The 17,322-nt window shown below is 39.1% G+C and overlaps 1 protein-coding gene across 2 annotated transcripts in view; it reads right to left on the bottom strand.

The window, feature by feature from the left end:
• Positions 1-4,905: 4,905 nt before the first annotated feature.
• LOC135104963 (E3 ubiquitin-protein ligase UHRF1-like) overlaps positions 4,906-17,322 on the bottom strand; it is a 195,803-nt gene continuing 183,386 nt past the window's right edge. For both annotated transcript variants that reach the window (XM_064012792.1, XM_064012793.1), the window contains one exon: positions 4,906-5,562. In XM_064012792.1, the coding sequence (XP_063868862.1) occupies positions 5,317-5,562 (246 nt within the window). In that variant the 3' untranslated portion in view covers positions 4,906-5,316. The remainder of the gene's footprint in view (positions 5,563-17,322) is intronic.

Below are 17,322 nucleotides of genomic sequence, written 5' to 3'. Positions count from 1 at the left end.
AGACAACCCTGAATTACCAAATAATAAGACACTTGCTGAACATCACCTTCTGAGTTTGAGGAGATGCTTCATAAAGAATTTTGGACAATGATACTGACAAGAGATGCATGGTATGATTGATTCTGAGTTTGTTGAACGGTGTGACTGGAAGGATCTGGTATTTCCCACATCACCCAATACTAAACATCAAGAAACCTGAGGATAGTCTTTAATTGAACAGCTGAGTATAAATCAATATCACTGGACACTCAGGTCATACAGGGAACAAACCTGAACAATAAACTGATAGGAGTCATCATCAGATCCCATCAAGGGATCTGATGATGATGATTTGCTGACATCAAAACCATATTCCATTAGGTAAAGGTGCACCCTGCAGACAGGGATGCACTATGATTCCTGTGTAGTGCAGATGACCAGCTCACTGGTAACCCTGATATTTATTGCATGACAGTTCATCTCTTTGGAGGTGTTTGGAGTCATTCTGTACTGGGTTCACCTTATGGCAAACATTCTTTGAGCATGGGAAGAGGATGCCAGAAGATATCACCAAAGTGAACAAAACTTTTATGTGGATGACTTACTTCTCTCAGTGGATTCACTGTTGAAGGCTCTGCTTATCTCTCATCAGCTGAGAAACTTACTGACAAAGCATGGCTTTGTCAGGCTTATCAAGTGGATTTTGAATAATGAAAGAGCACTTAAGAATATTCCAGACAGAAAGGGTGGCAATGCTGAGGCAAATAATGCTTGCAGGGGGACAAGGCACACACTGAATGTGCATTGGGAATTTTCTGGGATCTCTAAAAGGATAAAGCTGGGGTCATGGTAGAAGCCCCAAAGAAACCTGGTAAGCATGATGAGCTCTATATATGACCTTTTAGGTCTCCTCGCTCCCATGGTTATAATTAATAAAATTATCTTCCAAGAAGAATGCCGAAGAACCACTAACAGGTTCAAATGAGTCTGCCTGAGTACAGTGGAGGAAGGGACTTCAGCACCTATCACAGGTGAAAATACTGTGATGATATTTGCTTGGAAATGCAGACCAACTGATTGACATACAGCTACATCACTTCAGCAAGCATATGGATTTGTGTCCTATTTGAGAATGATGCATAAGGATGGCTTATCATGTGGCCTTAGTATGTGGTAAGGTCAAGTTAGCTCCAATGAAAAAAACTAACCATTCCTTGCCTGCAGTTCTGGCCATGAAAGCAAACAATTGAGAAAGGACAAGGAATTCATATTTTCCAGTCGACATTCTGGACAGACAGCATGGCAGTTATTTAGATCATAAGGAATACTAAGAGGTGTTTCCTTACCTTTGTAAGCACTTGTTTAGAAACCATACATGACATATCTAAACCCAAACAATGGAAGCATGTCAACTTGGGAACGAATCCTGCTTCTGCTTGGGGAGTAGGAGACAGATTCACCAGTGAGAGCCGATGGCTACAAGAACCTCCATTTTTTGGATCTGAATGAGAAAGACTGCCCAACATACCCACAACAGATCTTGGATCTCAGAGACAGTGGTCCAGAGGTGAGAAAGGAGTGTACTGTGTTAACCTTGTAGAGCAATAAAGAAGAAAACAACAACAAGATATTCATCATTGCACTGCCTCTTGGTAGGAGTTGCCTGGGTAAAGAGATTCATATGTTGGTGTCAAAGGAAGTGGAGATGTGGGGAAGATGAAGACCAATGCATCAAGCCTATAGAACTGGAGGATGCAAAAACTGTATCTTGTGTATAGTGCAAGCAGCGAGCTTTGCATCAGAATATCTTGCATTATAGTGACAGGGTATCATAGAGAAAGGCAACCTCAGCTGCACATTCTTAGATGATGATGGGATGATCAGAGTTGATGGACAGCTGAGGCATGTCAATGCACTACCTTCATGGAGAATTTCATACTGTTGCCCAGAGATAATCATGTCTTAAGATTCATTACTGAAGAAATGCACACTCAGATAGCTGGACATTCTGGGTGTGAACATATCAAGGTGTCATAATCTGATAGATCTTATGTGAAACTGTAACTTGCCATAAGAACAACTGGAGTGGCACATATCAAAAAGCAAACCTACCGGAAGATCAGATCAAGGCAGGGGAGAAGCCCTTGTTGTGGGGTTTACTGCTTTGCACCCTTTCTGGCCTAATAAGGACAGGCATAAGTCAAAAGATGGGGATGCATTTTTACATGTCTAACTTCCCAAGCCATTCACTTGAGGTCCTGACATCTCTGAGTGCTGACATATTCATCACTACCCTCTTGAGATTCTGTGCTCACAGAGGTTCCCTTATAAGCATCACGTCTGACCAGAGAACCAAGATGGTTAGAGTGAACAAGGAACTACAAAGGATTGCTGAGAGCTGGCATGAGGATGGTGTGAAACACATTCTTGATGAGGCACACTGAGTGGGTTTTTAATCCACCTACAACCCCTCACATAGGTGGAGTCTGGGAGAGACAAATCTGTGCAGTAAAAAACAATCTATCGAAGGTCATTGGAACACAAATTCATTACTGTGTTCTGTAGTGTGGAAGAAATTGTGAAGGTAGACCACTTACACCAAATCCAATGATCTGAGTGATCTAGAACTACTCATCCCACATCTATTTAAGACAGAAGAGTCTGTCACTGGGAAGGAACCACCTATAAATGAAACCTATAGGCAAAGCTGGAAACATACTCTTCTTTTCTGATCAAATCTGGATTAAGGAATACTTCAGAGACAAGGGAACATTGCTCCTTAATGTAATTTCCAAGCTGAAGATAAAGTTATCATTGCTGATCAATTATTGTTGTTGGGAAAGGTGCTAGAAGTGATGCCAAGTGATGATGACCTGGTACAGAAGGTCAAGGTGAAAACCAAGGATTCAGTGCTCTTACATTCAATTATGAAACTCTATCTCCTAGAAGGGGTCACAGACATCTAAAAACCAAGATCAGTGCAGGAGCCTGGGGCATGACTCTTCAAGTGAGGGGCCCCATACCCACAGTGATTCTCAGAGTTATGCACAAGTAACAGAGCACAGAAACCATATAACTTGAAATGAATGCTGTGCATGGCCTTCAGTTTTGTGCAAAGCCTGTGAGAGAGAGAGAGAGAGAGAGAGAGAGAGAGAGAGAGAGAGAGAGAGAGAGAGAGAGAGAGTGTGTGTGTGTGTGTGTGGGGGGGGGGGGGGGGGGCTGAAAATGGTGGTTAGTAGTTAGGATAGGAAGAAGGCGTTATGCTGACCTGTTCAAGTCGCATCTGGAGATCAAATAAGGTGCATCATAAGAAATGTGTATGGCTCCCTCATTCAGCCCTGAGGCAGAAACCTTTATACTGTGTTAGTTAACAGGTGTCCTGTGTTTTGAAAGTGATTCTTACCTATTGGAGTTTAAGGACCCATCTACATGTGAGTGTCTTCATTACAACATTCTCAGTATAATATATTTGTCCTATCTTATGTAATTGTGTACTGTGGCATAACTCTGTAAGTCTGTTTCTGTAGGGATGAGACTATAAGCTACCAATGTATGTCCTGTTTTTTATGAGAACTTGTTCACATTCCGAGGTTTTGATTGATTCAGTCAATACAGAGTCAACATAAAATGGGTCTAACTATCCTGCACCAAGAGATGTGTGATAACAGAGACAAACAGCATGGAAAGGGCCTGTGGCTAGGGAAAATGTAAAGTATGTGGAGTTCCTCGACTTCATTCCTCATTGTTAAGTGGAACTTCTTAAAAGCCTCAGTGAGCTATACCACGCTCAAAAAAATGCTCCCCACAACTATGTAACAATGTACATGTGTATGTCACCACACACTGCAATGACATACGTGTGTATCCAAGGTGTGAAGGGTCTGGCCTTTTTATAATGATGCAAGTGTGTGTGAGGGTAGAGTCTTTAATTGAACAGCTGAGTATAAATCAATATCACTGAACACTCAGGTCATACAGGAAACAAACCTGAACAATAAACTGATGGGAGTCATCACCAGATCCCATCAAGCTACTTGAAGAGTGTTTCACTAAATAAACATGGGTGAGATGGATATGTGATGCCTCTGTAGTTGTTTAATATTTTTATGGGTGGCTGTATGAGAGAGGGAAATGCTACAGTAGGAAATTTTGGTACGAGGTAGAAGGAAAATGGATGGAGTGGGGATAGATAGTTGCAGCATGTCTGTTTGTAGAAGACACTGTCTTGCTGGTGGAATGTGAAGGAAAACTCTATAGAGTTCAGGGTAATTTTTATAGGGTGTGTTTGTCAGATGGAAAATGATGGTGAATGTTGGGAAAAGTAAGATGATAGCATTTAATAGGAGATGCTTTATAAGGTAAGTGTCCCATATGTAGGGAGGTGTAAGGTGATTATGGAAGGAGGGAGAATGAAGGAAGTGAATTCATTTGACTGGGAAGTGCTTGATAAGCATGATCAGATAGATGGAGAGAAAGAAGAGGATGGTTGGAAAAGATAGATAGATCATAGGATCACTTGCAAATCATGAAAGGGAAAAAATGTAAATATGAAGAGAGATTTGAGGAATAGTATTCTTGTACTAGAACTGATATAAGGATCAGAGACCTGGATGTTGAATATGGTACAACAATCAAGAGTGTATGCTATGGAAATTAATGATCTGAGATGGGTATGTGGTGTGACCAGATGGGAAGGTGCTCTAGTGTTCATACATCTCTCATATACACTTTCCTCCAAGTACTTGAACAAATAAGAAAGGAATGTTTGGATAGGGAAAAGTGAAGGCTGTTCTGCCATGGTCATTCCTTTGAGAGATGCTTCTCAAGGATGCAAGGCATCAAAAAACATAAATAGATCTTCTACCACAGCAATCCTCAGAGATGTTTATAGTTTATAGGAAAAGGCATCAAATACAGATAGATGGATAAATATTAATTAGCCAATCTTTAATTGTAACAAATAATACAGACTGAATACATATTCATTACAAACTATTAGTATCAAAATTTGTGTTAGTAACTCTTTTAGTATAAACAAATGTGTCATATAAGCACATCATTTAAAGTTCATTTGGTATGATTTCTAAAACTAGAAAGGATAAAATCAATATCAATTTATTACAAACTATAGTATTATGTTTAGATTACTGTTCAGCAGGTCTATTTGCATAAATATATAATTTAAGCTGACCATTTAATACTTATTCAATATGAATTTGAAAAACATCCACTACGATAGAATCAGCTTCATGTATCTAGCAACTATGCTCTTCCAGAGTTCTGTTTTCATGAACCTCCATTAGTGACTCAAAATGCATCTAAAAGTATAAGATCAGTTCAGCGTGTAGCATCATATCCAGGGAAGAGTGCCAAGAGGCACTTGCTAAGAGGCTTGTTGACTTCCATTTCGTGGTCCTTTCCTAGATCATGCCTGCAGGCTGGGCAGGTAAATACTTCAGCCTTGAAGGAGCGTTGAAGGCATGTCTTGCATACATTATGAGCACACTCAGTAGTCACAGGTTGGAACACCAATTCTTGGCAGCAAACACACAAAAATTTGTCTTGCACACTGCTCAGGAAGCACTGCAAAATATAAGAAAGTTAAGTAAACAGATCTGAGGTAATTTGAAACATTTCTAGGAGAATATTATGATTACTTATTGAAGTACAGTAGGGTATGTGACAACAAACATGATTCATTCCAATGGAGTGTTTGTTATGGCAAATGTGTGTTATGGCAACTGAAGAACCTATGTGGAAAAAATTACAGGGAACCAGAAAATAACATAAAAATCCATGATTTTAAAAAAGTACATAAAATGAGCACATTAACACCCCAACAGTTGAGATAACACAACAAATATATCATATTTTGATGGCTTATACATTTCTAGGAGAATATTATGATTACTTATTGAAGTACAGTAGGGTATGTGACAACAAACATGATTCATTCCAATGGAGTGTTTGTTATGGCAAATGTGTGTTATGGCAATTGAAGAACCTATGTGGAAAAAAATTACAGGGAACCAGAAAATAACATAAAAATCCATGATTTTAAAAAAGTACATAAAATGAGCACATTAACACCCCAGCAGTTGAGATAACACAACAAATATATCATATTTGATGGTTTATAAGATGCGCCTTTTTTTCAAAAAAAAAAAAAAAAAAAAAAAAAAAAAAAAAAAAAAAAAAAAAAAAAAAAAAAAGGTCTCAGAAAATGAGCCTGTGTCTTATAAGACAAGGTTCAGCTTTGGGGCAGTGGATAGTGGTAAGTCTATGGCAACAGTGGTCCTTAAATCAAACCCCAAACATCTTCACACATGTACACAAAATGATGATCACTTCTACACCACAAAAACAACTCTTTTTTGCAAGGTAAGAATGCACATAAAATAACCCCAGTTAGGAAGAAATTAAGTGATGATGCTTGCATTGCATGTACCAAAACAAACTCGGTCAGTTACACACCAAACCTGGCAACGCATGCAAGATTCACTGCGTTTCTTAGTATGCTGCCATTACTCCTTGAGGTAAGACACATTCATACAATTGAAAATGTGCCTAGTATGATGCCATTACTCCTTGAGGTAAGACACATTCATACAATTGAAAATGTGCCTAGTATGATGCCATTACTCCTTGAGGTAAGACACATTCATACAATTGAAAATGTGCCTATGATGCCATTACTCCTTGAGGTAAGACACATTCATACAATTGAAAATGTGCCTATCTTTGAACATTCTTACCTTGCATACATGTTCAACAAAACTTGAAGCTAATGAGAAATTATTGTTTTTTTTAGAAAATAGATTACTACCTAACAAAACAAAAGATTTTATAAGGGAAGAGAGCGTCATGAGGTAGGGCGGCTCTTGGTGATGGTCTGTACTGAATATTTAAAATAAAATATGTTGTAGAGAATAAATAAATCTATTTTCACACATTCTTATGCTTTGAAAATGTACTAAAATATTACAATTAGAATTATGTGTAACATGATGATAAAAAAACACATACTGTACAAACTCTATTAACCCTCTGGGCTCTGATAATGTCAATGCCTATGCCATATTTGTTTCCATCTCACAACAGGAATGGTCTAAGGACCAGTGTGGGTAGATCCTAGCAAATATTAAGGTTTTTAAAATGTAAAATATTGGGATCTAATAAGAATCTGAATACATATGAGAGGGCTTCAAGTGTCAAGTGAAACCTTCACTTCATATTTAGAGCTTAAACCTGCTTATTTATCTTCCCCCCCTTCCCCCATGGCAACCACAACTGAGGTGCATCTTATAAGCCCATGCATCTTATAAGCCATCAAATATGGTATACAGTACTCTCCTGAGTTTCATGCCTGGTCCTAAATTCTTACCATCCTGAGTTTCCTGCATTATTATCGAGTTTCATGCTGCTTTGACAAATATCAGGTATCGGTCACACTTATCTACTGTCAGTCTCTCTCTCTCTCTCTCTCTCTCTCTGAAAGTACAAGCAATTCTAAAGATTGCTAAATAGAATGAAACTGATTGAGAATGGAAATGGAATTACGTCTACAAGAGGGAGAATGGATAAAGCAAAAATTACATAAAATGTGAGAGAGAGAGAGAGAGAGAGAGAGAGAGAGAGAGAGAGAGAGAGAGAGAGAGAGAGAGAGAGAGAGAGAGAGAGAGAGAGAGAGAGAGAGAGAGAGAGAGAGAGAGAGAGAGAGAGAGAGAGAGAGAGAGAGAGAGAGAGAGAGAGAGAGAGAGAGAGAGAGAGAGAGAGAGAGAGAGAGAGGACGAGAGAGAGAGAGAGAGAGAGAGAGAGAGAGAGAGAGAGAGAGAGAGAGAGAGAGAGAGAGAGAGAGAGAGAGAGAGAGAGAGAGAGAGAGAGAGAGAGAGAGAGAGAGAGAGAGAGAGAGAGGTATCACTCTTTTGTCCTGTATCTCTGATAGATAAGAGGTGGGGGAGGTGACAGGGAGGGAAGTTTCAGGCAAGAGGAAAAAAGGGAAGGGAAAGGAAAAAGGGAGGAAAGGACAGGTGGTGGATAGGTGAGCAGCAGTGCACACAGTTGGTGAGTTAGTCTTGTGAGTTTTAGTTTGTTATGTTATTCCAATTCATTTTTTATCATAATTTCAGTGCTCACATGAGTGAGTTTTGATTTGTTATTCTGATTAAATATTTATTACAAATTTCAGTGTATTATTGCAGTTGTACCTTATAACAACCATGCGTTGTCACATACCCCAGTGTATAATAAAATTTGATATAATTTTTCAAATACCTTATGAAAGTGAAAAAAAACTGGAGGTCAGAAATCAAGCAAAACAAAAGAACAGATAATAAGATACAGTTGCACTAATGCAGCTGCTAAGCTACAGAAGCATATTACATAAGGAATGTAAGGATTAGAGACAATTAATGAAGGAAAGATGTAGACAAAGGACAACAATAATAGGATATGCTTCAAAGATAAATCTTGAATGGAGCAGTTGGTTAATGAGGCAATACACATCCTCTGGTGTATGCTTCCCAATGATGATAATAATGACAATAAAATGGAAGACATTTCAGCATTAAATTATCACAACAACAGGGCTTCCAACCACAGCACTTGCAAAAGAGAAGACAGTGACAGCATAAGCAGAAAGATTAGAGATTAAGAAAAGGTAAAAAAGGTTGGCATATCTTCAAGGTGGTCAGGAAAACTAGTTGTGTGTTGCACTAATTGCTCTAGGTCTTGGAGGATATCAAAATTAAAGGATGCTTCACCAGGTTGGTCAGTGAAGGGAAAAGAAAGCTAAACCTGTTGGTGAACATTGAAGTCTTCAACAATGGAGATCTCTACAAAAGGGAACAGTAAGGATGTGCTCCACTTTGGAAGTTAGTCAAAAAAAATTCTTGTAGTTGGAGTAGTTAGGTGAACAGTATACAGCACAGATTAATTTAGTTTGAGTAACTGCAGTTAAAGCCAGGAGGTAGAAAATTCCGAAGATTCAAGAATGTGGGCCTGGGAACAAGATTGGTTGTTGTGCACATAAATGCTACATCCAGCTTTATAAAGAAAATATGGATAAAAGAAAGTAGGAGGGTGCAGAGAAAGTTACTGTCAATTGCCTCAGGCACATTTTGTTGAGGTCAGACACCTGCATTTCGGTGAGGAAAATATGAGGTTTAGTAGAGGAGAGGTGGTTTCAAATTGAAAATTATATCTAAGGCCATGGATGTTGCAGATATTGATGAAGAAATCAAAGGAAGTGACATGACACTCTAAGCTGATACCAGAAGGGCAGTCTGACCTGGGGTCACCTGTGGTCCCCTCCCCAGCTACACGAGCTCTGAGGCTGGTGTAGGAGTCACCATATTAAATTTTGAATTTTTACTTGAAGGGTCTGCATGTAGAACTGTGTGAAGGAAGAGAGTTGTGTCAAGAGGGTAGGCTGTGACTGCCTCCTTGTGCTGTGAGACACAAAGGGAAATGTTCAGGAAGGTCACAGCTGGGTCACTGATAAGTTCACAGCACCCTGATTTAGTGCTTGAGGCCTCAATGGGAATAATTATCATTTTGGCAGGTGTCTAATGCCTTTTCTTTGCAAGCCGCAGAAACTGTGAGTGCCTGTAACGAGATGGAAGCCAGGAAAAAAAATTCAAAGTTACTGTCTCTTCTGGGTACTACATTAGTCAAGACAAAGTAAGTTAAAAGATCTTTCAACTAACTTAAGCAGGGAAACAATGACATATATATATATGGCACAGGCTATTGGAATAGAAAACTTAAACTTACTGGCGCACAAAAGGGTCAAGGGAGAATTGTAAGTTAAACTGTCATAATTATGATGATAATGTGAAACATACAAAGCTAAAATAAAAATCAAAGCAGTGAAACAGCAATGCTCAGAATTACTATAGTAATTCTGAGGCTCTGCAGATGGATACATGATAAGCCCCCTCAGCAACGCATACTGCAACAATTTATGATCGCTAAACCCAGTCACGTCCTCAGAGTTAATAAGGATGTGCAAGACACAGCAAGGACAAAGTCATCAGATCCTTTAAGACACAGCAAGGACAATGTCATCAGATCTTTTATCTTCATCAGTGTTTCTGACTGATAGCCACATAGTCTCATGCTCCAACTTTTCTCCCCTCCAGTAGAGAGTGGTCAAAGGTTGTTGATTGGCATGTATTTTCAAAGAGTACTTTGTGGTAATAAGCCAGTTTAAGTTTCTGAAATGAGTTAGGGTTTCTTAGAGTGTCAAACTTCTTAAATTCAGTCTGCTCCTGGAGAGTAGTCAACAATACCAACACATTTAAAACCTGCCTCATAACAGCTTGTTTCTAGGAGTGCCTTAGTCACTGGTTCTTGCTTATCCTCCATTTCTCATCAGTCCTAGTTTTTATGTCACACAAGACATAAAACCTACTGTCCTAACAGCCTTGACAATCTCAAAATATGTTGCTAGTCCAATAAGGTGTCTTCCTGCTAGATATATAAAAAAAAAAAAAAAAAAAAAAAAAAAAAAAAAAAAAAAAAAAAAAAAAAAAAGCAAATTATTGTATAATTATTCTATCCCATTTTTCCTTCAAAATCAATAAGTTAGAAGCCCTATAACTTTGGCCACTTGTTATGAAACTCAGGCCTGCTTCTTTATCATCTCTGTACTTGAAATCTCTAGTAAAAAACAAACTTGAAGCATGACAAAATTTCATAAACTAATGGTTATAATGGAACATTCTTGAGGTAACTTTAAAACCACATATGTACTTTCATTCAGAATTCCAATACTGAGGCACATGAAGTCATGCATGTATGTACATACAGTCAAACCATAAACATATAAATTAACTTTTGAAATGCAACTGGGGCATTTGCAGTGCTTCTCGAAAAACTGAGATTCATCAGCCAACTTAATTTTACACAAAAAAACTTGGTATGCTGGAAAAAACATCTTTACATCATTTGTGTGTTATAAAATCAACTAATAAAATATTAGGAACATTTTTTGTCACCATCATCAAGTAAAGAGCAAGAGATATAGCAAAATGAGATAAATAATATGCACATTATCTCAGGATTTGGATGTATTGTCATCTTGGGGAAGAATGCCATCTTTTCCTCTATGCAAGGTGTCCCGCAAGTTCGGGATTTGATAGTTTGAGTAATACCTAAGTTGAAAATACTTTACACATATGCTGTGTTTTACTTTGTTTTGGAAGAAATTAACATGTAAGTTGTGTGTTGTGGAAGCTGCTCACCTAGGTGGGCCTCTACCTCCTTTCTTCCCTCCTCAGCTCTCTATGTAATGAATGGCACCACGCAGCATTAAGTGATCAATTTTTGTGTACAATCTACACAATGAAACAGTTAGCAAATGACAAATTAAATTTTTGTATGTGTCAGTAAGAAAATGTACATGTAACACAGCTATGCAGTGGTTGTTATGTGGTACTTTTTAAACAGACATGGCAAATCATTGCAACTGTCACATCATCCCCTCAGCACCCAACAGTTGATGTCTTGACACCTTGTCAATCAGTTGACTGCTGAAGTACATTTTTTTGCTACTGTGAAAATGGCTTTCACATTAGTAACATAGTATTTGGACATGATATTCATGACAGGATATTCATTCTGTGATGGGAATGCCTGGGCTGCAGCAGCAGAATACAGATGCAAATACTCAAACAGAAGACACCAAGACAACGGAGTGTTCTACAGAGTGTATCAGCATTTCTGTAAGAAAGGAAGTTTCCCCAGTACTTCTGCAGCAGCTGAACACATTGGAGCAGCTTAAGACAGTGCTGTCCAGGTGACAATACGAAACCTCATCATCAGTATGAGAATACAAACATAAATACACAAATATGTAAAGGGGCAAAATTCATGGAGCATAACACAATTTGACATCACTTATAAAGAATATTGTACAATCTCAAGGGACATTTACAGGAGTGGTGAGAACGCTGGGCAGTCATCATGAAGCTCGTGAGTTGCCACGTATGTTTAAAAAGTAGCACTTAACAACTACCGCATAGCTGTTATGTTAATTTCCCCCAAAATAAAGCAAACCACAGCACATGTATAAAGTATTTTCGACTTAAAATTACTTGAACTTTCAGATCCTGAAATATATACCTTAACTCACAGGACACCCTGTATAAGTTTAGCTTATCCATTAAAGTTATACAATTAACATACAACTTTATAAATCTTGTCACATATGAAAGAAACAACCATAATTTCATGCCAAATCTTGGCATGAAATTGAAGATTGTCTGTTAGAGCTGGGTGGGAACCGGTTCCGGAATCAGTTCCGACAGTTCTGCTAGGCCTTGCTTAGAATCGGTTCCGAGTCTTGGAGCTGGTTCCATCTTAATGGTTCCTCATGAGTACTGATGGCTGATGCTTGAGAGTTACAAATCACAAACAGTTATGTAGTGTTTAAAATATGTAATCATGAATATTATTCAGGAAGTTTTGCAAAGGGTATCTACAAATGAACAAAATGGAGTGTAGATACATGGATAATATCTCTTATCCAGTATTCAAAGAAATGGCATGAATGATATGAAAATATTTCATTCATGATGGCCAATAGTATGCACCGATTTAGTGTTGCCATATGCGTAATAGTTTCTTAACACTGACTGGTAGACGTCTTGTGATGTCATGACAGGGTATAAATAGTAGTACATGGCTGGTGACTTGCTCATAAGAGCTAAAACTGAGTTATGGAGAGGGAATCTGTGACCATCATCCTCATAAATAAATAAAGACTTTATTTTTTTCAGATACTCAAAATAACTTCCTTGTATGTTGTACTTCAACCCTTCTTCTCTCACATTATAATGTAATATTTTACAGGCACCAAGTTTTTTTTAAAGGCACCATGCTGAAGGTGCACATATCGTGTTTGTACCTACTTTGCAGCATCAGAGCATAGAGAATGGAGGTGTATATCTCACTTATTAAGCCTAAATTTCACAAAAAACAATGGCATAAAAGTGGAATAGAACAGCTCCAGTGTGGACGTACATGGAACAGACATCGTCTGACGTCATTGTATGCTTGGTGAATAAAGATAAGCTGAAGTACAGTGGATGTACATTGAACATGGTAAAACACCTATGCACCAGACATCCCATTGAATATGTGGAGTTCAAGGAGAATGCAGATATGGAAATTGCTGCCAAACACCCCAGACCATCCACCTGTGCTCAACCGATACTGATTGAGGTCATCACTAGGGCTCAGCCCTATAAGAATGACTCAGATAAAAAGAATGAACTTGACGCTCTGGTTGTCAGGATGATAGTGGAAGACTTACAACCACTATCTGTTGTTGAAGACAAGGGGTTCAAGAGATTAATAAATAGACTTGACTCCAGATATGATTTGGCAAGCCACAGAGATAGGTAGAACTCTCTTACCTTCTATTTACAATAGAGAGAGTCCATCAAGAGCTGGAGAAGGTTTTTTTTTTTTTTTCAATGTAGGAGGGACACTTGTCAAGGGAAGAAAAAAAAAAAGCCCACTGAGATGCCAGTCCCATAAAAGGGTCCAAAGTGGTAGTCAAAAATTGAAGGATAAGTGTCTTGAAACCTCTCGCTTGAAGGAGTTCAAGTGATAGGAAGGTGGAAATACAGACGCAGGCAGGTAGTTCAAGAGTTTACCAGAGAAAGGGATGAATGATTGAAAATACTGATTAACCCTTGCATTAGGGAGATGGACAGAATAGGAGTGAGAGAAAGAAGAAAGTCTTGCGTAGCAAGGCTGTGGGAGGAGGGGAGGCATGCAGATAGCGAGATCAGAAGAGCAGTTAGCATGAAAATAGCGGTAGAAGACAGCAAGAGAAGCAACACTGCAGTGATGAGAGAGAGGCTGAAGACAGTCAGTTAGAGGAGGAGTTGATGAGACGAAAAGCTTTTGATTCCACCCTGTCTAGAAGAGTGGTATGAGTGGAACCCCCCAGACATGTGAAGCATACTCCATACATGGACGGATAAGGCCCCTGTACAGAGTTAGCAGCTGGGGGGGATGAGAAAAACTGGTGGAGACGTCTCAGAATGCCTAACTTCATAAAAGCTGTTTTAGCTAGAGATGAGATGTGAAGTTTCCAGTTCAGATTATGAGTAAAGGACAGACTGGTGATGTTCGGTGTAGAAGGGGACAGTTGAGTGTCACTGAAGAAGAGGGGATAGTTGTCTGGATGGTTGTGTCGAGTTGATAGATGGAGGAATTGCACCCCAATCAAAAATTTTTGAAAGATCAGAAATCAGGTGTTCTGTGGCTTCCCTGCGTGAAATGTTTACTTCCTGAAGGGTTGGATGTCTATGAAAAGATGTGGAAAAGTGCAGGGTGGTATCATCAGCGTAGGAGTAGATAGGACAAGATATTTGGTTTAGAAGGTCATTGATGAATAATAAGAAGAGTGGGTGACAGGACAGAACCCCGAGGAACACCACTGTTAATAGATTTAGGAGAACAGTGACCATCTACCACAGCGGCAATAGAACAGTCAGAAAGGAAACTTGAGATGAAGTTACAGAGAGAAGGATAGAAGCCATAGGAGGGTAGTTTGGAAATCAAAGCTTTGTGCTAGACTCTATTGAAAGCTTTTAATATATCCAAGGCAACAGCAAAAGTTTCACCACAATCTCTAAAAGAGGATGGCCAAGACTCAGTAAGGAAAGCCAGATCACCAGTAGAGCGGCCTTGACCATACTGGTGATCAGATAGAAGGTTGTGAAATGATAGATGTTTAAGAATCTTCCTGTTGAGGATAGATTCAAAAACTTTAGATAGGCAGGAAATTAAAGCAACAGGACAGTAGTTTGAGGGATTAGAATGGTCACCCTTTTTAGGAACAGGCTGAATGTAGCAAACTTCCAGCAAGAAGGAAAGGTAGATGTTGACAGACAAAGTTGAAAGAGTTTGACTAGGCAAGGTGCAAGCACGGAGGTACAGTTTCGGAGAACAACAGGAGGGACCCCATCAGGTCCATAAGCCTTCCAAGGGTTTAGGCCAGCGAGGGCATGGAAAACACCATTGTGAAGAATTTTAATAGGTAGCATGAAGTAGTCAGAGGGTGGAGGAGAGGGAGGAACAAGCCCTGAATCGTCCAAGGTAGAGTTTTTAGCAAAGGTTTGAGTGAAGAGTTCAGCTTTAGAGACATATGTGATAGCAGTGGTGCCATCTGGTTGAAATAAAGGAGGGAAAGAAGAAGAAGCAAAGTTATTTGAGATATTTTTTGGCTAGATGCCAGAAGTCACGAGGGGAGTTAGATCTTGAAAGATTTTGACATTTTCTGTTAATGAAGGAATTTTTGGCTAGTTGGAGAACAGACTTGGCTTGGTTCCAGGCAGAAATATAAAGTGCATGAGATTTTGGTGATGGAAGGCTTAAGTACCTTTTGTGGGCCACTCTCTATCATGTATAGCATGAGAATAAGCTATGTTAAACCAAGGTTTGAAAAATTTAGGTCAAAAAAAAGAGTGAGGAATATACGCCTCCATGTCAGACACTATCACCTGTTATGCGCTCAGCACACAAAAACAGGTCTCTGACACAGAAGCAGTAGTCATTCCAAGGAAAATCAGCAAAATGCCTCCTCAGGTCCCCTCAACTAGCAGAGACAAAATGCCAGAGGCACCTTTGCTTAGGAGGATCCTGAGCAGGGACTGGAGTGATAGGACAAGATACAGATATGAGATTGTGATCGGAGGAGCCCAACGGAGAAAAGAGGGTGATAGCATAAGCAGAAGGATTAGAGGTCAGGAAAAGGTCAAGAATGTTGGGCGTATCTCCAAGATGGTCAGGAATACGATAGGGTGTTACACCAATTGCTCTAGATTGTGGAGGATAGGAGAGTTGAAGGCTAGTTCACCAGGATGGTCAGTGAAGGGAGAGGAAACATTGAAGTCTCCAAGAATGGAGATCTCTGCAAAAGGGGAGAGAGTTAGAATGTGCTCCACTTTGGAAATTAAGTAGTAAAAGAATTTCTTACAGTCAGAGGAGTTAGGTGAGAGGTATACAGCACAGATGAATTTAGTTTGAGAGTGACTCTGTAGTTGTAGCCAGATGGTGGAAAACTCGGAAAAGATTCAAGAGCGTGGGCACGAGAACAGGTTAGGTTTTTCGCACATATTGCTTTAACAAAAGACATATCATGGACATCCCGACAAACAAAAAGCATTCATCACAGTGACAGCTCACTACATATCCCCAGAGTGGGTCCTCAAGTCTGCTGTGTTTGATACTGTTCATATGGTTAAGTCCCATACAGCAGATAATATTGCTGAAGAGATAAGACTTGTCTACAATAAGGGGAACATTTTAGATAAAATTCACTCAATTGTAACTGACTGTTGCTAACATGACTGCAGCAATAAAACAAATGAATGTTTGCCATATTCTGTGCTTTGCACACACTTTGAATCTAGTTGTTCAGGACTCCATTAAGAACACTGTGGATGTCCAGAACTATTAAGAAAAAAAAAGAAAGAAAAAAAAAAAACATATATATATATATATATATATATATATATATATATATATATATATATATATATATATATATATATATATATATATATATATATATATATATATATATATATATATATATATATATATATATATATATATATATATATATATATATATATATTGTAAGTTTTTCCCATCACAGCGCGAAGGTTTCTGATAAGCTCATGCAGGTGCAAGAGCAACACAAGTAGCCTTCGAAAAAACTAATTCAGGATGTAGAAACTAGATGAAATTCTACATACTACATGATGGAACGATATTTAGAGCAACATGACCATGTGACATACACTCTCTGTTATCTGGGGAAAACTAATATGTGTCTGTCAAACGAGAAGCTTGTAATAATCTCTGGCAATATTCTAGATGAGTCCTGGAACTGTTACACACTAGTGGTAACTGTCTGAGTTGCACGTTGGCAGCTCTAAGACTTGCTACTCTCAACATGCTCTCTAAACAATTCCCCATGGAACCGATTCTGGAACCAGCTCCACCTGGTAACTGTCTAAGCAGCGTGCTGGTGGCTCCAAGACTCTGATACTCACTCAGCACGCTGGCAGCTCCATGACTCTGGTACTGTCCCTGCATGCTCTATATGATTCTCCACGGAACTGATTCCTGAACCAGCTCCACCTGGTAACCGTCTGAGCAGTGTGCTGGCGGCTCCAAGACTCTGGTACTCACCCTGCGCGCTGGTGACTCCAAGGCTCTGGTACTGGCCCTGCGCACTCTACAAGATTCTCTACGGAAACAGTTCTGGAACTAGTTCCGATGGATCTGCCAGCCCAAGGAGTTAATTCCATGAAT

Source organism: Scylla paramamosain, chromosome 11 (assembly GCF_035594125.1).
Source record: "Scylla paramamosain isolate STU-SP2022 chromosome 11, ASM3559412v1, whole genome shotgun sequence".
Classification (NCBI taxonomy): Eukaryota; Metazoa; Arthropoda; class Malacostraca; order Decapoda; family Portunidae; genus Scylla; species Scylla paramamosain.
This window is presented reverse-complemented; position numbering and strand designations above follow the sequence as displayed.